Source organism: Bacillus rossius, assembly GCF_032445375.1.
Source record: "Bacillus rossius redtenbacheri isolate Brsri chromosome 4 unlocalized genomic scaffold, Brsri_v3 Brsri_v3_scf4_2, whole genome shotgun sequence".
NCBI lineage: Eukaryota > Metazoa > Arthropoda > Insecta > Phasmatodea > Bacillidae > Bacillus > Bacillus rossius.
This window is the reverse complement of record NW_026962011.1, coordinates 38,621,660-38,643,977: the sequence shown is the minus strand read 5'-3', so window position 1 is coordinate 38,643,977 and position 22,318 is coordinate 38,621,660. Positions and strand designations below refer to the sequence as shown.

Below are 22,318 nucleotides of genomic sequence, written 5' to 3'. Positions count from 1 at the left end.
TAGTTAAAAATAATTTTAAGTGAGTTTCTTTGTAATGGGATTCTAGTGTAGTTTGTAATTGGAGTGTTCAGAAATGAAAATAAAAATAAAAAATAATGTAAATTCAAAATGTTATTTTGGTTGGTTCAGTGCTTTTTTTTATTAAGGGGCCATTTTGTTTGAGAGCTCGTAACTTACCTTGCACAAAGGATATCCGGGTTAAACTCCTCGTGTTTGAATGACTTGCCTATTTGTGATCCGTGCATCTGTGTTTGACAGGATGAAGACAGCCTGTGCAACAAGCTGTGTACATTCACCGTGACCCAGCGAGAGTTCATGAACCAGCACTGGTACCACTGCCACACCTGCAAGATGGTGGATGGTGTTGGTGTGTGCACAGTTTGCGCACGGGTTTGCCACAGAGGGCATGATATTACCTATGCCAAGTATGGCAACTTCTTCTGTGACTGTGGTGCCAAGGATGATGGTTCTTGTCAGGTAGGCATGTTGCTGGTATTTGTTGTAGCGAGGAAAGTTTTAAATCAATATCTGTATAAATTAATATACATATTTCTAAATCATGTTTCAAGTTGAGCAAAAAATGAAATTTTTTTCACTTTTTTTAACATCTTGCAAAGACAAAATTATTTCACTCTTTTTTTTTTTGCAGTACACAGTACAGTGCTGTTGCATGGCATTTAGCCGAGTATGTGTTCTGTGATGGTGCGTTATCTTTTGCAGGCTCTCGTGAAGCGCAGTCCACAAGCTTCAGCTGACCAGCAGAATTTGAACACGACACAGACACACTCGTCTACCAGCCAAGGAAACTTTGGCACAGAGCCGATGTTACCCAGCCTTCTGCGTCGGAGGGCTTCTTCACCTGTTAACATTGAACCTGGCGATAAGGAGGCCAAGGATAAAAAGAGGCGCGCTGCTTTCGTGAAGCATCTAGGTAAGCATCATTATGCCCAACTTGGTTAAGTTATAGTGGAAGGTCTCTTCCGAACCACCGTTTTGTCAGATTATGAAGTTCAATATACTAGTTTCGTTCGGAATATCTATTGACTATTGTGAAAATGAGAAATGTTACATGCAAGGAAACAGGAAACTGCTGAAATTAAAATGACAGAAATGATAAACTCTGAAAAGTCAAGATTGTCAGCAGAGCATTAGTGTGACCTGTCATGTTATATAGTTAATGCTCACGACTAATAAATGAACACTTAAATAAAAATTCCTTTTATTTTCCTTATGAAATAACTTGTCAAATTATTGATATCCTGTGTAGTTATTTTCAAGTGAGTAATAATTTTGTTTATTCATGTTTATTTAAAAAATTGTCTTGTGTCAGTCAGTCTCTCTCTTTCTCTCATCCCTCTTTCTTTCTCACTTTCACTCTCTTTTTCTTACTTTCTCTTTCTATATTGCTTTCTCTTTCTCTATTGCTTTCTCTTTCTCTATTACTTTCTCTTTTCTTTCTCTCTCTATGTGCTGTCAAACTGTATCTTTTAATGAGCACTAAGTCAAAGTTTGAATCAAAAATACACAAAAAAACTATTATAATTTTAATAGATGGGTTTTACCATGTAAATCCTACCAAATTGTTTTCAGGAGAAATACTTTTTTATGATTTTATTTTAAATACACAATATTATAAAATATTTTAATGTAAAATATAACTCACTGTTTCATTAGATTGGAACATTAAATGAGTCAACTTTAAAAAAAAAAATTGTAAAAATGTAAGGAAAATTTAGGATTCGATACTACCAGAAGAGTGGTCATGCTACTTTCACTTTTAATTTGAACTCTTTTTCATTATACATACATAATACCATTATAGTTTGACTCCATCCTGTATGGACAACCCTGTTGCAGCCTTAACGACAGCAGAGATGATGAATCGTCGTGCACATGTTTGTTTGTCTTTGGTGTTGCAGAGAGCTTCAGGGACACCTTGTCGGCCCGTGTGTCGAGCAGCTGTGTCGTGTCGTCCCTGCTGGAGCTGCTGAAAGCTTTGGTGCCCTGCGTGGAAGCCTCTTGCAGGCTGAACAGTCCCGTCGGCTGCCACGCCCGGGCGCAGAAGGCCCTCGTCCAGCTTCACGCCTTGGAGAAGAAGTTCGAGCACACAGACCAGCTCATGGTAAAGGTCTTGTCATTTTTGTACTTCGTTCCGTACGTTCACAAAACTGAATTGAAACTAATAGTTTAGCTGCGTGACGCCCGGCAACGCGGAGACAACGGCGAAAGGACTGGACGAAACTATTTACAGATGGCACTGCTGAACACGATGGCCGCCACAGTGGCGCACTCGACGATCGATGGCGCCAATTTCAAATGTCCAAACCACCACACATTCTAGCACTATGCCCAAACACTGTACATTTCTTAATCTTAGTATGCCAATATTTAAACTTGCTTTCTATTTTCCTAAGGTTTACTTTGGCAATGATGAAGTAATGGAAGGTTGTAAATAATATATCCATCGTGGTTTTAATGTTGTTAATTGGCCCGAATTCTCTATTGCGGCCATTCCGTTTATGTCCGTTTTTTCGGAAACCGTGAGGGGTCGCATCAGCGGGATCTACTGTATTGGTTTTAGAAAATAGATTATTAGTACCCTGGCAGATTCTAAAAATTTATTTTTGTGTAGATTTGTTTGTTTTGTTTGTAGTAAGGTCTCAGGTTATATTTTTTTTGTAGGTATTTATCATGATAATTTTTTGAAATCTTAAATACTTATATTTTTATGTTAAGATAAATATAATTTTTTTTTTTAAATTTTTTTGGGAAGATTAAGAATAATAATTCCCTATCAAGCTAATACTATTAAATTATTTGTATTTAACAGTCTTATAAATATGTGTAAGGCATTTAATATTCCAGTGTTTTGTTAACATTGCAACTTAAAAATTGCATCTTAAAAAATTTGTACTCATTTTGGATGATTTTTTTTTAAGTTACTTATATTTAGCTATGTTGGATACTTCACTAAAGGGTTCATATGGTTATTTGTACACTTTCAGTTGTGTCGTGCAGAATTGAATTACTTTTGCTTATCGTGGAAGGCATTGTTTTATGTATTTATATTATGTAAATAGGTGCCAACACTGGGATCCCAGGAAGGAGCGTTTGAAAACGTGCGTATGAACTACTCTGGTGATCAGGGCCAGACCATTCGACAGCTCCTGTCTGCTCACATGATCCGCCGCGTGGCTATGTGCTGCTTGTCTTCTCCTCATGGCAAGAGACAACATCTCGGTGAGTCACTCCCACTTTATCCATTACAGGCTGATTAATACAAAGTCTTCAAAACCTGAAGGAAAATGTAGTGTTTTTTTAAATTGAAACTCTTTTACAGCCGGTAGCATTATTTGATGCAGTGACTTGTAAAACTGTAACAAAGAGTGCAGTGATCGTGAGTAGGGCGCTCAATGGCAGACAAGGGTATGGTCAGGAGTATAATGAGTAAAGTAGTGTGTCTGACAACTGTAAGACTCTTTACAAGTTTCTCATCACCTTAATTACTACTGTGAACCTCTATTGTGTATTTTATTGTTTAGTTTTATCGTTCAATGGAATTATAGGATATTTTGTTTTATCATTGACGTGGATTATTGATGTATGGTTTTTCACTTTTAAAGTCGCCCATTTTTGCTCTGGTAATTTTAAATGTCCTGAGCTGCCTTTCATAAAATTCTTTCAACCTTTTTTTTGCTGGACAGTCAACTCACTTGACTTTTTTTTATTATTGCATTTTGAATTCCAGTTTGAGGCATGTAATAAATAGGACTGTCTTGACTGTCAAGTTGAGCTTGTACGATAGTTGCAGCGGTTGTAATTTGTTTTTTTTTTTTTCATAGCTGTCTCTCATGAGAAGGGGAAGATCACAGTTTTACAGCTGAGTGCGCTTTTGAAGCAAGCCGACTCATCCAAGCGCAAGCTCACTCTCACGCGACTTGCCTCTGCCCCAATACCTTTCACAGTGCTGTCAATCACAGGAAACCAGTGGAATGAGGATTTCTTGGCTGTTTGTGGCCTGAAGGTGAGTGTGTGCGAATGTTGTTCTTTGCAATGAAAATTGGCCCTTCATCCATAATCTGTACACAGTGCAGGCTGATTCAGAATTAAAATACAAGCATTCATTTTTTAGTACTTTATAGCCAGTAATGTTGTGAATTTTTTTGTCTTTTTTTTAATCCACAGTCCTGATACTAAGAATTTTTTTTTTGTTTTCTTGATTATACAAAGAACCTCTACTATTAATGTTTTAGTTTTCAAAATAAATGCATGCATTGTAATTTTATTTTCATAATTATGTATTGAAAGTGTAGAATGATAATAGGCTAACTTGATGTAAGTTTTTGGACATACGCCATTGCTAAGAATGCAATGGCGTATGTCCAAAAACTTACAAGTCATGTACTCCCATTGCATAAATCTTTTAAAGATAACATAATAGGCTAAGTTTGAAGAAAAATATAAATAAACCTAGTAAACTGAGTTGTGATGGTTTTTTATTTTACTGAATAAGCATTCCAATATGCATTTTTCTTGTAATCTTTTTTCCATTTAATTGGAAATTTTTCAAGTATCAGCGATATGAAAACTCTCCCGGTCCTCACCTGAGGAATGCGCTGGGTTAAGCTTGCTGAAGCGTGTGTTCAGTTAGAGTGACTAGCGTTGTGGTGAGGTCGGCGGTGGCACGTGCCGCAGGACTGCCACGTGCTGACCTTCAGCAGCAGCGGCTCCGTGGCGGACCACCTGGTGCTGCACCCCCAGCTCGAGACGGGCAACTTCATCATCCGCGCCATCTGGCTGCCGGGCTCGCAGACCCAGCTGGCCCTCGTCACCGCCGACTTCGTCAAGATCTACGACCTGGGCGCGGACGCGCTCAGCCCGCAGTACTTCTTCCTCGTGCCGAGCGGCAAGATACGCGACTGCACCTTCGTGTGCACTGAGGTGCCGTCCGGGACTCTCTTGACGAAATTCAATTGTTTTAAACTGGGCCTGCGTGAATATTCAAATTTTCCAAACGAATAATAAACTCTACCTCGAATACTAACTTTTCGAAATAACGAATATTAGACATAGCATACCTTGTGAGTTTGTCTTATATCAACGTTCACTGTTGAGGTTAAGTCATATTTCTGCAATATAAATACCTTTTCTTGATGTTTTGATGGGACTTCATAATCAAATACAGGAACAATAAGCGACGTTTTGAACTTGCAACAAGTATTCAGTTTTTTTTCCCCCCACTTCTGTCTTGCTAAACAGTAACAGAATAATCGCATGGACGATTAAAAACAGGGTTCGTTAGTGATTTCAAGCTGCAAACTCAAAAACAAAATAATATTTGTATTCATTTCATCACACCGATCAGAAGTGTTTGGGGAAGGGGGGAGTCAGCCATGGATTACAACAAAACAAAACATAGAATTATTGTACCTTACTTAACTATTCTTGCACTTTAGTATTATTTGTCTAATTTTCCAGAAGTTATTTATTTGGTGAAAAAAAAATAGTAAAGCAAAAGCAAAAAAAAATCTCTTTAATTTTTACTATTAAAATTTGATATTTGTATTTGCAAGTAATTTGATATTTGTATACTTATTCGATTCAAACTAAAATAACCGATATTTGCACAGGCCTAGTTAAAACACATCAATTCAGATGTTTTTCTATCAGGGAAAAAATTTTTAATAAGGGCTTGCCTAGTAGGGGGTGTATTTGTGTTAGTGAGGTGGGGTGATAAAAATGGTACTTCCTGGTGCTTCTAGCACAGTGTTGCTTCTGAGTGCAACACTGTTGACTGGTGCGCAGTCTTATTGTCGTTCATAAGGCAATTATGGGATTTGAGTGGCAACTGTAACTGTATATGGTGAAGAAATGATGATAAAGGTGTAATGCAAGTCCCTTGAGAGCTTTCAGGAATTTGAATTGAGTGTTACATGCCTTAAAATTATTCTGAAAACATTGTTTTAGCCATTTTCACTCTTCTAAAAATACAATTTAAAAACTAAATACAGAAAAGGAATTACTCAACTGCCTTCAGCGTATTCTTAAATGATTTTCTTAAACAGACAATGCTTGTATATCTTGAGCAGTTTTCAAATTGTATAATTATTTCTGAAGCTGTGCATACTATCTGTGCTCATGTAGGAGGGCGCCCTGAAAGATAACTTCTTTACTTAATTTTTTGAATGGTTTGGCTGAATGTTGTTCGTGAAACAGTGCTGTAACGCTGTTAATTTCTTAGAATAGCTTGTGGACCAACCAACGATGTGTAATGTTCATAAGGATGGTGGCTCGCATTTGCTGCTGATGTCGTCAGCTGGGTACATCTACAGCCAGGCATTGGTGGAATGCAGTTCCGCCGAGCATGGTCCATTCTACGTCACCAACACTTTGGACGTGTACCACGCTGACATCAAGGTTTGTCACGTGTATTTGTTCCTGTGCATGTGCTGCATTGTGAGATGATGACGGTGTGATGGGAGATGGGGAGCACTGTGGATACAATTCATTTCTTTCACATGTCGCTCGGGCAGTGGAAAATGGAAAATAAAAATGTTCCAATTATAACAAATTATTTTTTTTCAATTCAAAAATTTTCTGTACGTTGCTTTTAAACGCAGTATGTATCACTTGCATGGTTTGTTTATATTGTAATTGTCCTTTAACATACAAATGGCCTGAAATTGAAACATTATAACCGGAAAAAAAAACAGTACGACCAATTTATTAAAAGAACTTAAAGATGCCATATTGTTTCAACTGTGTTTGTTTTGTTATTATTTGTAATATTTTCATTGTTTTAAGCAGAGGTCTCATGAAAAAATGTTTGTAGCAGCTGTTCCCAATGACCTCTGGAATGCTATTTTAATATTCTATGCTTCATAAGCATTAACTAACTAAAAAAAAATTAACTTTAAACATTTAAGTGTGTTAAAGCAAGTATTACAAGTTACCTTTGCACAATTAGTCAGTCAGTATAGCAAATAAAATAAAAAGTTGATATTTCAGGAATCACCTCTGGGATAGTGAGAAACAGTAAATGAGTTAATGTTAAAATATGGTTTCAAATATCTATTAACAATTTACGTAAATAGTTAAATTCAAGCAGCAAATATCTAAGTTAAACTGACTAGTAGTCAAAAGAGAATCCTAGTTACATAACATCATCTAACACAACATTTACCCAGAAACAACATGACAAATTTTAAATACCATGGGCCATACCTTATTATGCCACACTACAATGGGAATTTGGTATAGAGTTCAACTGTCGGAACTAGTTAGGATCTGGTGAATAGCAGTAGCGATGAATGTCAAATGAGGTGTGCTCACAAAGCTGAAGATAATTTGGAGTGATGGGTTGGGTCCTTATCGTCCTTTTTTTTTTCCCTTCAAATATCGTAGTTTGATAATGTGGCTCTTGACTGTCGCGTAACATTCCATTGATGGAATTAACTCAATAATTGGATCTAACCATAATTACAGTTTTTCTTAAAATCAATCTTAGTGCAATTTATTTGTACTGCCTCACACAAACCATTTGTATAACTATTCTAACTCTTAATGAATAAAATAAGCAGCACTTCTATTTCTATCAGAAGTTAGTATTCTATCTAATCAGAAGTTAGTATTCCACTCAAAAATTCCTAACAGAAATGTTCCATTTGGTTGCTCCTTGTTCAGTCAGTGTTTTTTTTTTAAGTTAAAGAATTTAAAGTGATATTTAACAAAACAAAATGTTAAAATCAAATAATTTTCAATATAACTAGTTTCCATAGAGAAATAATAAATTATTCTGAAACTATTACCCATCAGTAATATTACTCTATGAACTTTAACATGAAGTAAAAATAATTCAATAATTTATATTTGTGAAAATATTTCTCCACAGCCAGTTGTGCAAGGAACTGTTTTGCCGGCAGGACTCGATGGGACAAGTCGGCGGTGGAGGGGTGTCGATATACTACTCCCACACGCTGCAGCTGCTGTTCTTCAGCTACAGCCAGGGCAAGAGCTTCGTGGCTCCCCTGAAGAACATGGACGCCGGCCTGGGCCCGGTGTTCCCCATCAACCTGGGCAAGACGGGTGGCAACGGCGTGAGCAAGGCCAACAACGCCCAGCCGCAGCCGCTGTGTCAGTGGAGCGAGGTGCCCAACCACCCAGGACTCGTGTGCAGTGTCATGCAGAGCAGTGAGTGCCTCCCAAAACCTAGAACTACCAACAGGATTATGTGAAATTGTTAATTTATTACTTGAGTGATGTTGATATCACTGTGGCACAATTTTTTTTTTTACTGTTGCATATATTTAATATTAACTAATAGGCATAAAAGAAAATTTTATATGCAATTAGCACTTAGTTTTTTTTTTGCCGAATGGTTGGATTAAAATAAAATAAAAACACCGAAATCTCCTGTTTTGAAAATGAAATTGGCTAGAAAATATAACCTTAAAATCTTGTCTACTTATTACAAACTAAAATTAATATATTATTTGTTTTTTGTCTTGTAAGTGAACTGTATTTTAAAGTTTAAAAATAACAAATGCCTACCCATGCTTGGTAGCAAGGATTTTCTTGTCACCGTTATGAGCCAACAGAATAAAGTTATTCATATGATCCATCTGGTTGATTCCATTAATAGTAACAAGCCGTGTTGGTGGTTAGATTTTCTTGTCATTTAATTACTTGCTGTTTTTTCCTGTGAATTTATCAGGATTTTGCTTTTGCGTTTTTAATGTTTTGTCTCCTATTTTTTTTTAAAAGTATGTTTACTAAGTATTTTATAGTAGCTGTGAAGATTCATGGAAGTGTTCTTAAATATCATTTGCGTGATGTTTTGAAGCTCCAAAATAGCATTTAGTAAATATGTAGTGAGTAAATTTTTGACCCTACATCAAATGGAAGAGGACTTTAGTAGTAAATTTACAGGAAAACCCCTTAAGTAATAGCAATGCCAAGAAAATGTACTGACCAACTCGGTGTGTGAGGCAGAGCCTTAAGTTTCGACTTGTTCACACAAGGAAATAAATGTTTATATAGGTCCAAACGCTCTTACTTCTAAGACTTTATAATATGAGCAGAAATTGAAGCATAGAAGCATCATTGCTTGTCCATGTTTTAGGTGATAACTGCACGTGGACTATAATTGTTTTGCAGGTAACAACCCAGTCATACTTATGCTGACCCCTGAAACCATCTTGGTCCAGGAGATCAAGGTGGTGCCAGCGAAAGCCAAGACCATGGACATGGTTGCCATCCGACACCCTTCTTCCAATGCAGACCATCGCACAACTCTCATCTTGCTGTGCGAAGATGGCAGCTTGAGGATTTACATGGCCTCCATGGAGCACACTGGTATGCTGTGTTACTGAGGATAGCTACAGATCGTTCTATTGGGTAGCTTAGTTAACAGAGTTTTGGAGTTTGTGTGGATAGTATTAAAACTACATACACACATGCTCTCTCCCTCTCATTCATTCTAATTTTATTGGCAAATCTCCCTATGCCCTGTTCGATGGCTGTTGCCTACTTATTTCACTGTAACTCCAAGCCCTTCTGATATATGGTGCAGCCTTTGACTTTTATTCAAGGGTGAAAATATTAAATTTTTATGTCCTTTTATGCCTCAAATTATGCGTGCCATCCATAAACATCAATATTCTATAATTAATCTGAAATTGGTATCGGCACAGCTCAATAAAATAGTCAGCCTACAAAATTAAACAGTTATCACACATTAAAAATTTTCATGGAAATGAGGTAAAATTGTTTGGATTAAATTAAAAAAATAATTATATATCATTCCCAAAAAAAATTTCCCGGTATTGTTTCAACATACCCTGGTTTGTTTGCATTTTTTCCTTAAGTTACGGTATTCTGTCTTGAATATATGTGTTATTTTTAAAAGTCTGATGGATCTCATAGAATTTAGGGGAATTATTTAATAAAACTGTGAAAACATCTTAATTATTTTTTAATTGAGTAAATAATGTTTAAATCTTTAAATTAAATTTTCTACTTGATACTCCTTGTTATGTTTTGTGCTTGTTCGCGTGAATATTTAAGGGTAAAAGATTAAAAATTATGATTGTTTGGGCAGTAGTGCTTGTAGATTTATTGTCTTGATAGTTCCATGCTACTCATTGACTGTATTGCAGGTTTCTGGCTGTCTGCGAGCATCCAGCCTGTTAGCACCATGATTCCTGTCAGCAAACCCACAAAAAAGAAGAAAGTTGCAAAGCCGGGAAAAACAGCAAGTACGTTAAGTGATGGATAATTCAAAATTTGAGCTACTGTAATGTATCTCATAGTAAAATAATAACTACTTTGTTCTGCTTTTTTTTTTAAAATTAACCCCCAACTTTATAATATATATAATATGTGTGTGTGTGTGTGTGTGTGTGTGTGTGTGTGTATATATATATATATGAGAGTGAGTCAAGCCATTCTAATATGCTTATAAAACTTGGGGGTGCATTTTTCATATAATTTGCTATTCATTATGGTATCTTGACATGCATTAGTAATAAAATAAACGAATAATAAAGAATTTAAGGAATAATGCTCTTTTGCAAGCATTTATTGAGTCAACAAACAGGTACAGCTGATATTAACTTTATTTAACAGTGTGTGTAGTAAACTTAAACCATTATTTTGTTCTTAATTAATTGTTGTAATAGCATCTATATATAAGCAAACGCTAGGCACTCAAGATTATGTATATGTATATTTTAGTCAAATAAAATTAGCACAAGTTGGCTGTATTGCATAAATTATTCTTTACTTGAAATGCAAAAATACCCACGTATGTGAAACAAATAAATATATGTTTTTTTTTCTCCAGGTTTGGTTATGTTCCCCATAGACTTCTTTGAGCATTGCCAGATAATGAACGACGTTGAGTTTGGTGGCAACGACTTGCTGCAGATATACAACCCGCAGCAAATAAAGCACCGCTTGAACACGACAGGTGAGACTTTGCTACAGACGTGCTGGTGCTGTGATGATAAAATGGATCGAGTGGGGGATACATGATGCTCCGTTCTAGGGATGTACGTGGCCTGTGCCAAGTCCACTGGCTTCAGCATCGAGATCACAAACCAGGACAGCTCCATGGTGATGACGGCCTTGCGTGTCCTGCTGGGAACGCAAGACTCCCAGAGAGCACCGTCTTACATTGAGGTACTGTTTCTGTCTTGGTTGTCTTGTAGGTAGCCAGGTGGCTACTTTAAAATTTTTGGAATTATTTTTATGTTATTTAAATGTTTCATGCAATGAGGAATTTTGATTTAATACAGACTCTTGGACGTACGCCATTGCAATTTTTTTCACTATTTATCGTGGGAAAAAATTCATAAAAGCAAAATATGAAATAAAAATGAGAACATAAACACATTGAAAACAAGCTGATGTCGAACACACGCACCTGACGATGAACCGAAACAGGTATTATGGACAACAGATGACAGCACAGACGAACAATTTCAAACGTAAATATCATTGGATTTATCTGTTAGACATCAGCTTATTTAGGCATGTTTAGCGTGGATTCTCATTTTTATTTCTTATTTTACTTTTTTGAATTTTTCTCATGACAGTGCAAAACTGTAATGGCTTATATGCAAACATTTTTATTAAATTAAGGAATTATATTTTTAAAGAAAATTTGTCCTAAAGTTAGTGATTATGGTATATTTATTGTTAAACCACTTATGGGTTTGTTGTAATGAAATTATTTAAGAACATACTATGCATGTATCTAGGATTAACTTTGTACTAAAATAACTTGAATAATTTTTTAAGTGATCAGAGTGATATGAGTTTTGGTTTTGAAAGTTACAGATTGTAAATACCTTCTTTTATCGCATAATCGTCGCACCAGTATTTTAGGCCGTAAAAATTGGGATAAAAAATCTTCTCACGTCAACGTCGCATGTTATTTTTGGTCCCGCTATTAGATGCAGAGCGCTTTGTGTAGGTATTTTTTCCGTATAAAACAATGTATTTTTAAAGTAGAAATCTAATATTTATTTGGACATTACCACTTACTTATTTAATTAACGGAAATACGAAGTTGTCTGACGTGTAAATTTTATTTTAAAGACTTTTTAAACATTATTACATTTATCGGATCATTTGCGTCGCCGCGGTGTACCGGTGTAGGTATCTTTTCCGTATAAAACGATGTATTTTAAAGTAGAAATCTAATATTTATTCGGACATTACCACTTATTTATTTAACGGAAATACAAAGTTGTCTGATGTGTAAATTTTCTTTTAAAGACTTTTTAAACGTTATTTCCTTTATCTGATCGTCTGCGTTGCCGCGGTGTACCGCTTTTAAAAATGTAGCCAGCGTATCATTCATGTTTGGTTATGTTGCTTCTCGTATAGAGCACGTGCATGTAGTCGAATATCGATATCTCGCCGATTCATGCAACGCATGCGCTCTGTCCAGTGTCGAGTTAACTACATTTGATAGCCCGGACACTTTCTTGGTAAGTGTATACTACGACGGTAGTTACGCGTTAGTTCAAGTCACAGATTCAAGTCGCTTGCGTTCGGGTCACAGATTTTGTTTTTCTATTTAAAGTTGAAGAAAGGTTTGTCGGAGATGAGTTCTCCCTCTCTTCTTCTCTCACCGATGTCTCTCTTGGGTGAGAGCCAGGTATCGGGTGGAGAAGGTCCAAGCTGCTGGTCTGGCGGCAGGATTCACACTCGGCTGGTATGCAGGCGAATAGCTAGTGGGGTGAGGGATGGAGCTAGGCTATACATTGAAGAATACTGTCGGTATTTTCACGGAACTTTTATTGACCTGAATTGTAGAAACAGTTCAATTTGTTGCCTGCATCGGCTTTTACAACATACACTGAATTGAAACACACGGTACACCCTATCGTCCAGAAAGGGGAGGGGGAAGGGAGACAAATTCCCTAGGCCGAGATAGGTCCTCGGCTGGCCTAACCGCGAAGGAGGGGTGCGAGCAGCAGAAAACGGATAGCCAGTAGTTCTGCTGCTCCCCCTATGATCGTCCTATGGTCAGTGGGCGGAATCCAGCCACACTGGCCGTCGGGCCGATCAACTCACTTTCAGGTGGATGACCTCGCCTTTATATAGGGAGAAATGCGCGGGAACGAAGAAAAAGAAGGGAGGGGCGAACTGACTCCTCTTTGGAAGGGATGAGATGCGCGCGCACGAATCTCGCTGAAATTTCCCTGCCCTGGTGGTGGAAGTATAAACTAGATATTAATAATTAAAATGAAAAGATAAATGTGGCATAAATAATTATATGTAAATACATATATATATTCAATCCTATGTATTAAAAAGTATTTAAACTTGCTTTCACAACTTAATTAGTTAAATTTATACTATTATAAAATATAAATACAGTTGGTAGATCGCCGTTCACAAGATGGCGTCACAATGTACATGTTTAGCTGTGGCAAGAGAAAAATATACATTTGTTTACACAACTTGTCCCTATTTACTATTATATTTTGAAGTGCATTAATATGTGTGGTTATAGCGACGTAAAAAATAAAGGACAAAGATGGTTGGTTGCTTTAATGAATTATTCTATTGTTCGTCGCTTTGTTTATAACCTACGACGTTGCACAGATTCGTTGCCGCATATTACGTGAGTAGGCCTATTGCCGAAACATTTCTCCCTGAATTGCTTCTGAACTTCTTAAAACTCGTTTTGGGTTTAATTATAACGTAAAGTAACGTGATATTTAATATAGGAAGGGCGGGCACGCGTCAGGTTTTTGTTTAATGAATTATTAATATAAATTGTTCGGCGTGCTCTTGTATACTCCACCTTTTTTTTAAATAAACGTACTTTTCATGAACCGGTTTTGTTTTTATGAATAACTTTACCTAACAAATAAAAAAAATTTTTCCGCATAATCGTCGCACCCCTACTTTTCAAACTTGACTTTAGAATAAAATGTGCAACGATTATGCGAGAAAACACGGTACTATTTCATTGCTGTATGTTGTCAAATACTGTATGTGCCACTGTCATTTGTACGTACTTTATCCAGGTTTTTGGCCGAAGCGTTCAGACAATAGTTGGTCGAAATCGCTGGTTTGACCTACCGTTCACACGTGAGGAGAGCTTGCAGGCAGACAAGAAGATTGTGGTCACGTTTGGAGTATCGCAGGACCCGGAGAGTGTCACCATGGTGGATTCCATTAAAGTGTATGTCTTTTAATATCCAGATATTTGTTTAGTTTTGTACATGTTACTTTATAGTTTATTGACACTTAGCCTTGAGATTATGTTGAATGAAAGACTTTTTGCTGACTAATTTTTGACTGTTGTTTTATTCATAGACAAACAAATTAAAAGATTGTGTAGTAGAATTTGTCACTTGTAGTTTAAAAATTTTTGTAATTTTTTTTCCCATGAAAAATTTTAAGTTTTGAAATCAAAAGAAGACATAACTTTTTTCAACATTCCTTGAATTTTTTTTTGATGACTACAGTATGCATATAGGTGAACCTAGATAAGATAGTGTTTACTCTTAATGTTAGAATTGAGCAATGAAAAAAAGGGCAATAATTATTTTCTCTAAAGTGTAGCCAAGTGCCTCCATTTACTATTATGTCTAACTGCAGGTACGGGAAGACAAAGGACCTGTTTGGCTGGCCGGAGGAAACTGAGGAAGGCTCTGTGGCGACGGCACAGCCTGGTGTGACCAGTTCTTCTGACGCAGATGCTGCGTCAACTGTCACTGCACAGCTGTCTTCTCTCGACAGGTAGTCCGATCACTTAAAATAAAATAATAGCAAGCATAGATATTTCCAACATGGATCTATTATCCTAATCCAATTGGTGAAACATGGATTCAGGCCTCATGGTCATTATTTAATATTATAAAGGTAGAAACTTTCACCTGTAATATTTTAAGAGTAATGAACAGAAATATACTTGTGTTTTGTTTATTTCATAAAGTTGTAACTGCTATAAAATCAAAGTTAATATCACACATGTAATTGTACATCTGATATTAATGTCATAGAAAATACACACTGGTAGTCTTTAAAATTCAGTTTCAGAGTACTTTATTTTTTTATTTTTAAATTAGTATAGGTTAATGGCTCTCAACACAATTAGTTTTTCTTTGCACGAGTTGGAAATTTAATTGTTTTTTAAGAATTAAAGTTTGACTAAGTATCGGCTAACTATTGAACTGTTTCGATCCACCAGTTTTTATAACACCAAGGTTAGACCTGAAAATGTACAACTTTTCAAGCCCCACAACTAAAAAAAATTATGTATATGTATGAAAACTGTAAATGTTTCTTTGGCTATAACCGTTAACTTGACTTTTGCGTGTTGCATTACTTGTAAGGTTTGCTGTGAATTCTATTAACAATAAACTTGCAATATTTGCACTATCAGGATAAATCCAAACATTAGAAAAATTCTTGTAACTCAACCTGGCTCTACCTGGTGCCCTGGGCCCAAGGATTTCTCTCCTTCCCCATTGACCCTCTTCCACACCCCTCCTCTCCACACTCCTCCCCCTCCACACTCCTCCCCCTCCACACTCCTCCCCCTCCACACTCCTCCCCCTCCACACTCCTCCCCCTCCACACTCCTCCCCCTCCACACTACTCCCCCTCCACACTACTCCCCCTCCACACTACCCCTCCACACTACTCCCCCTCCCCCCTACACTATTCTCCCTCCCCTTATAACTCCTTCCCACAACAGCCCGGTGAAATTATCTCACTCTCAATAAGATGTTAAGTCCAAGTAAAAAACAAATTTGGCAGAATATTACAGTATATCCAGTCTGAGATCTTCTAACTGGCATTTTCATCTTAAAGAATAGTACAAATTACTTTTGAGTACAGTAAGTTATAATTTTAAGGTTGAGAAATGTTGGGGAAAATTTTATGTGATTTTCTGTAGCTATATGGTGTGTGTTGTTTTTCATTGGGAATTGTTAAATGGTCGCTATAAGTTGTTAATTTTTTTTATTAGTGTTTTATATTATGGTATGGAACATACTTTTATTGAAAAGTATTAAGATGTCCATGTTGATATTTTTAGTTGTTTGTGGAAGGGTATAAATATAAAAGCGAGTAATTGAATATGTATTGGTGTCCCAACAGGATGGTGTCGGGTGTGTTGGAGGTTTTGGACGGATGCTTTACGTTGTTTGGAAACAATTTGGATGAAACAAAGACGTCCCAGAAAGTTGCAGCTATTGATTTGGCCATGACGTTGCTAACACTGCCCACCCCATCATCAGTTCAGCTACACACAAAATGCCTTCTGGCTGCTTTACACTCCACTCGCACATCCTACCACAATTACAAGGTATGCACATCATAGTAACAATGTAACTATCTGATTTAGGGTTGTGTCGGAGTTTGTTTCAGTTTTGTTTCAGTTTGATGATAAATTCATTTAATAAATTTCAATATTAATCTACATTTATTATAAGTTTACTTCAGTCGTTAGACTACTTTGTAAGACTATTTTGATTATAAGACTGTACCACCCTCTGGTGTTTTCATATTCAGATTTCATTCACACCCTTATGTGTTTACCGTATTTACTCGCATGTAGGTCGCGGAAATTTTACCAGATTTGATGGGAAAAAAATGAAGTGCGATCTTCATGTGAAGAAAAAAATTTTTTTACATTTTTGAGAAATTTTTTTTTGCAATATTTTGCTTTAAAATGCGAAAAAGAAGTCTATATAGGTATAAGCAAATTTATTTAAAATGTATACATACAGCAAAACCCCTTATTTACGTTACCGTTAGTTGTGTTTTCCCGTTATTTGCACTATATTCTTCAGGTCCCGTTTAGTTCCCATTTAGTCCAATACAATACTTTCAAGCAAATTACGACTCAAAAATCGAATCCATCCCGCTATTTACGTCATGTAACAACCATAAACAACCAGAAAATACCGTGGGTACTTTAAGAGTAGATAAGATTAGTTAGTAGGCCTAAAAACACTAAAAACATCGTGAAAAATGTAACGTTTATAGTCGGCAATGAACATTTTAAATCCCAAAATATACATATTTTATAACATGAAAAGTATTTCTAAACATGTAATAATTTAAGCCTAGGCGTGTAAAAGTAATTATAGCAGGAGACAATCTAAAATGCACGAGGGAAAAACGTAAACTCACGAATGTATGAACGTGGCTGATTGTTAATTTCTGATACTGTATTTATGTCACAACTTAGCCGAAATACTGCTACGAGACAAACTTCACAAGATAAAATGATCGGAGTCTTGGTAACTGTTTTATACGTATTTTATAAGTTCGGAAGTATTGTACAGTTGACGCATATTTTTTAAACTAACAATTTATTTCTGCGGATCGTAATTAATTAATTATTGGTATCAAGACATCAAGATGGACGTAAACTTGAACATGTCACGGCAGTGAGAAAACTGGTGCGTATACCAATAAACTGGTATTAGAACTGTACAAAACTGGTACACGGGAGGTGGAGCTTATATTTTTTTCCGCTAAGATCGCTTCTATTGCCTGTCCGCTGATGGAAGGTGACGAGTCTGGGCGGAGCGTTGAGTGAGTTATACTGCGCATGCGCAGCTCAGTGAACAAAGAGCCAGCAGGCGCGCCGTAACAGCAGCTGATCGGGTACAATGACCTTTCTCCGCGCACGGCGCGGTAATGAATTACCGGTGCGACCTATATGGGGGTAATCTTAAATACCAAATTCAAGACCTCAAATTATGGGTGCGACCTATCTGCGATGGCGACCTATATGCGAGTAAATACGGTAATTAGTATGTTGAAGGATTGAAATTATTTTAATAAACTTGAATGTAAGGTTATTATTGTATTTTCTTTTTCTTAAAATTAAAGGTGAACCCCCTCCCCCCCTGTCATTCCTCCCCCAACCCATCTCATTTGAATCAAGGTTTCTAATACTAGTGTACTTTTCCTTTTAAAAAAAGGTGCTTATTTATGTAAAATGCTTCCTAAGTTTTTATGTTTTTAATTTTTTAATGCCAAACAACTTCATACATAATTCAGGTAGAGTGCAGACTGGATTGCTCAGTAGTAACTGTGAAAAATTGAAGGTTTATTAAGAGACATTTTCTTTGAATTCGTAAAAACTAGGGATGGGACGAATCCACATTTTGGTCGAATCCGAATCCTCAGTGTTTGTTCGAATCCTCAGTGTTTGTCATCGAATCTCGAATCCCAGTCCCACACTAAACTTCACCACATGTTATTAAAAAAAATCACACATTTATTTTAAAAAATTACATAGGACTATGTATTAAAAAAAATCACATGTGTATTTATAAAATTGTAAAATAAGTGCATAGTGTATACACCTGATATAAAATAGAGACAAATAACCTCAAAAACCACACACATAAGTTTGCATCTGTCTAATTCTCTGTTAAATTAATCCTTCCTATGTTTTCAATAAAATACGTTTGTATAACAGACACCATTTAAAAAAATTACATTTTTTCTGCAATGTTATATTATTGAAGGTTGGAAATGATCGAGTAGTTATGCTAATTGACAAAATGCAGCGTAGTTTATCTTATGTTTGTGCTATTTCCGTTACCTTTATAATACAGTTTAGGTATACAATTCTCTAGAGCTGGGCGAACCTCAGTTCTCTGGTTTCGAACCGAACCGAACTGAATCGAACCATAGCAAAAAAAATTTTGAACCAAGCCGAACCGAACCTCATACAGAAATAATTGTTTTGAATTAAAATGAACCGACCACCAGCATTTTGGTCTTTAACTGAATGGTGAGAAAGGAAGGTTCTCCAGCCATATGTAAAATTAAAACATTATATAGCTTAGCTTTATTAAAACATTGCAAAACATTTTATAAGTAAAGTTTATGCAATAAATAATGAAGGAAAGAAAACAGTGTAGAGAAAATCATTTTTCATTTAATTTCTTTACATATATATACTTTTAATTCATGAAGAAGTTCCATCTAAATTTCAAAAAGACTATCTTCCTTTTTCAGTGTACACTAACATTCATTAAAAAAAAAAAATAAGATTATAAAGATGACGAACATTCAGCATAAGGCCACATAACATATTTTTGTGGTAGACATAACCTAACATTTTTAAAAAGTAAAACTTTTTAATAGGACATTTAAAAAAAGTCAAATGTGAATTAAGTTACCTATCCACATTACAAAACCCGCTGACTGCAGTTGCTGTTTTCTTGGAAGAATGCTGCTCGTCAGAAGAAACTTTAGACATTTTTTGGGGTGGTTCTGGGTCATCTGGGTCGTCATTATCTTTTCTCCATTTGGAAAACTTAAACGACGTAAGTCCTGCTAGTCGCAAATCACCTCAAGAACAATAATATTGTAAACGTAACGTAAGTCAGTGTGGTTATAAAAATTTGCGTCGGAAAAAAGAAAACACGAGAAATAATTATGGCTGCCGCAACTACGCTAGTCAACTTAGTACCGTACTGTAAAATTTACTGGACCAGTACTTTTAATACACAAGATTAAATTATTATTTTCAGTACCTGACTGTTATAACCGAAAAGTCCAAAGAAAATAAATACATTTCAGTAATTTAAAATACATAATTTACGTAATCATTTCCTACCACATTTGTCTTGTGTTAACTCGATCACGTTAGTTTTGCCGAAATACGAGAGTTCTTGTACATGCGCTTTAGTTTAACGTATGGGGTACGCAATCTTTGGTGATTTTACAACACTTCTCGTACACGCACTATAGTTAAAGGTATAATGTACAATACCTTTGGCATTTGTACGATAGTTTATATTACGTAGTACGAGAAATGCATACAAAATTCTCTAAAGTAAACAAAAAACAAAGCGCGCCTATATGAAAAAATGCTATGAGAGTTATGTGACGATTAATAATTTTTTTTTTATTATTTTGTCTGCGCTTGAAACTGTTGAGGCGACGATTATGGGATAAAAGTCGGAATATTACAAGTAATGGAATTTTGTTGTGCTGTTTTGTGAATGGTCTCAAATGGGGGTTGGAAAATTATAAAAACGTAATTTTTTTTTAAAACGAACGTTCGGTTTTTCGAATATATTTTAAGAGGTTTCGAACCGAACGTAAGGATTCGGTTCGGTTTGAAATTTTCAAACTTCGCCCAGCACTACAATTTTAAATTACTTAAACAATTTTAAACTCTTAAAAACCCACCTCGAATCCCACCTCGAATCCCTACTCGGATCCTACAAATCCTCGAATCCATAGGATTCGGTATATTCGACGAATCCAAGATTCGAAAATCCCATCCCTAGTAAAAACTTAAAAAGTTTAAAGATTTTTAAGATTTTTTTTTTTGTGACCCGAATACAGTAAAAGCCCTATTTTTAGTTGTTTGGTGATGTTACTAACACCTGCATTATCATTTTGCTACAAATGTAGCTTATTAAGTTAATCTTGCTATTACATTCATAATTTTTCACTTAAAAGCAATGGCAGTTGGTTAACATTCTAAACCTATATTGATTGTGTGATATGCAGTATGTGAAAACACCTAATCAAGCACTTAACTAAGTTATATTTACGAAGTTTTTTAAGTGTAGTAAAAAAGTGATCTTTGACTTTCATCATCTTCGGCAAAGTCTTCGACTGTGATTTATATTGAAAAAAATAGTCTTCGCACACCTCTGTAAGTGTTGCCTCAAACCTGGGAAACATTAAAGTTTTCAAACTTGACCTCAAATTTGACCATTTCAAGCACAGGAATAGTTAATGTTTTGTACATTGATACACTGGCAATCAGTGCAGTATGAACTTAAATAAAACCCATGTTAAGTGTGCATTTGCCACTTCATTAGTGAAAGAATTGTGTAATGTTATTTTGTGCAGGACCAGGCTGTGTTGAACTACATTCAGTCATCATTAACAGCATTCAGAAGTGTGTATGATGCCAAGGATCTCGATGCAGAAGCGTTCTACCGTCTGGTCTTGATGGCTAGAAGTGTGGCTATATCACGCCCTTACAATTTGGCCAAATTTGTTGACAGTCAAGATAGGTTTACACATATGGTGGATGACAAAGGTACATATTCAGTGGTTATTTGCTGTTGAAAGTTTTTAACTGACTGTTTGAAAAATAATTTATTTGGATGGTATTTTTAAAACAGCCCTGTTTGTGATACGGCAGCTATCTCGCCAAATTTTCTGCTCTATATATGCTTCCTCAAGAATTTGTGAAGTTTTTTGAGTTTTCCTGATAATGTAAGACTTTAGAATTTCATCGGTTGTAGGATGCACCCCATTACTATAATCTACAAACAGTCACTATAAGGGTTTATTTGAAGTTAAATTGATACAGTATTTTTAAAGCTGCAATATTTCTAACTTTCTCTTTTTGTGCCCATATTCTGACATGAAGCACAAATTTTTACTGCTAAACATTTTCCATTTAAAGTTATTTCATAATGCACCTTAGGCTAATCAAAAGTAAGTAAATATTTAATTTGTCCATATTGATACTGTTACTGAGTAAAGTATCTTCATAACTATACACTACCACACCATTGTGACACATGATATTGTCCTGAAGTGCTTGATATTTATTTCTCTTGCCTTTTGTCTGAATCAGCTGTTTTTTTTAGCATGTATGTGTGTAATTTTTATTCTGCGTGTATAGAACAGTAAATTTTCCAAACTTGGCCTCATCTAGATGGTTCAAATGAGTGTTTTGAAAAAGGTTCTCATAAAATTGTTTAAAAAGAAACCCTTTTATTACTTTTAGAGGTTAAATTGTTTTTTTCCAGTTGTGATTGATGATACAGAAGAGAAACCAAAGGTTGACAGTGGCTCGCAACATCTGATGGTTCAGCTGATGGAAGCAATGTGGTTGTTGTATCAAGCTCGGCCAAACAACCTGGCGCTAGCTCCGGTCTGTGTGCCAGGTACTGGTTACATCAGCTTCAAAAATTGTTGTATTAGTGAAAATAATTTATTTAGATTAGTGGTTCTCAAAGTATGCGCCTTAGATGATTACATGGTGCACCCTGTGGTATTCCAAAGAAATCAGTGTCCAGTTATAAAAAGAAATATAGTAACTCCATTTCATTACGGATATACCACTCTTTTGTTAACACATCCATATTTGGTGTTATTGGAACGACTCTACAGGTTTTGTTTGCTTAAACAGTGATTTAGTTCAGTATGTTGCTGTAGTCATTCCTTACTGTTTGACCTCGACTATAACATATTTCTCAGAAATTTATATCTTTTTCACGACTAACTAGCATTTTGGTTTTATATGGTGTATTAACACACATTTTGATGACTACAACTT

General features: G+C 35.8%; 1 protein-coding gene across 6 annotated transcripts in view; it reads left to right on the top strand.

Moving 5' to 3' along the window:
• LOC134542098 (E3 ubiquitin-protein ligase UBR4) overlaps positions 1–22,318 on the top strand; it is a 166,287-nt gene that overhangs the window by 77,318 nt on the left and 66,651 nt on the right. For 4 of the 6 annotated variants that reach the window (XM_063386036.1, XM_063386041.1, XM_063386040.1 and 1 more), the window contains 17 exons: positions 259–477; positions 721–931; positions 1,920–2,128; positions 3,081–3,240; positions 3,843–4,024; positions 4,696–4,941; positions 6,283–6,417; positions 7,923–8,190; positions 9,157–9,354; positions 10,158–10,256; positions 10,844–10,969; positions 11,048–11,181; positions 14,049–14,206; positions 14,626–14,766; positions 16,132–16,339; positions 20,875–21,067; positions 21,789–21,926. In XM_063386036.1, the coding sequence (XP_063242106.1) occupies positions 259–477; positions 721–931; positions 1,920–2,128; positions 3,081–3,240; positions 3,843–4,024; positions 4,696–4,941; positions 6,283–6,417; positions 7,923–8,190; positions 9,157–9,354; positions 10,158–10,256; positions 10,844–10,969; positions 11,048–11,181; positions 14,049–14,206; positions 14,626–14,766; positions 16,132–16,339; positions 20,875–21,067; positions 21,789–21,926 (3,025 nt within the window). The remainder of the gene's footprint in view (positions 1–258; positions 478–720; positions 932–1,919; positions 2,129–3,080; positions 3,241–3,842; positions 4,025–4,695; positions 4,942–6,282; positions 6,418–7,922; positions 8,191–9,156; positions 9,355–10,157; positions 10,257–10,843; positions 10,970–11,047; positions 11,182–14,048; positions 14,207–14,625; positions 14,767–16,131; positions 16,340–20,874; positions 21,068–21,788; positions 21,927–22,318) is intronic. The other 2 variants (XM_063386042.1, XM_063386037.1) reach the window with 1 other exon arrangement.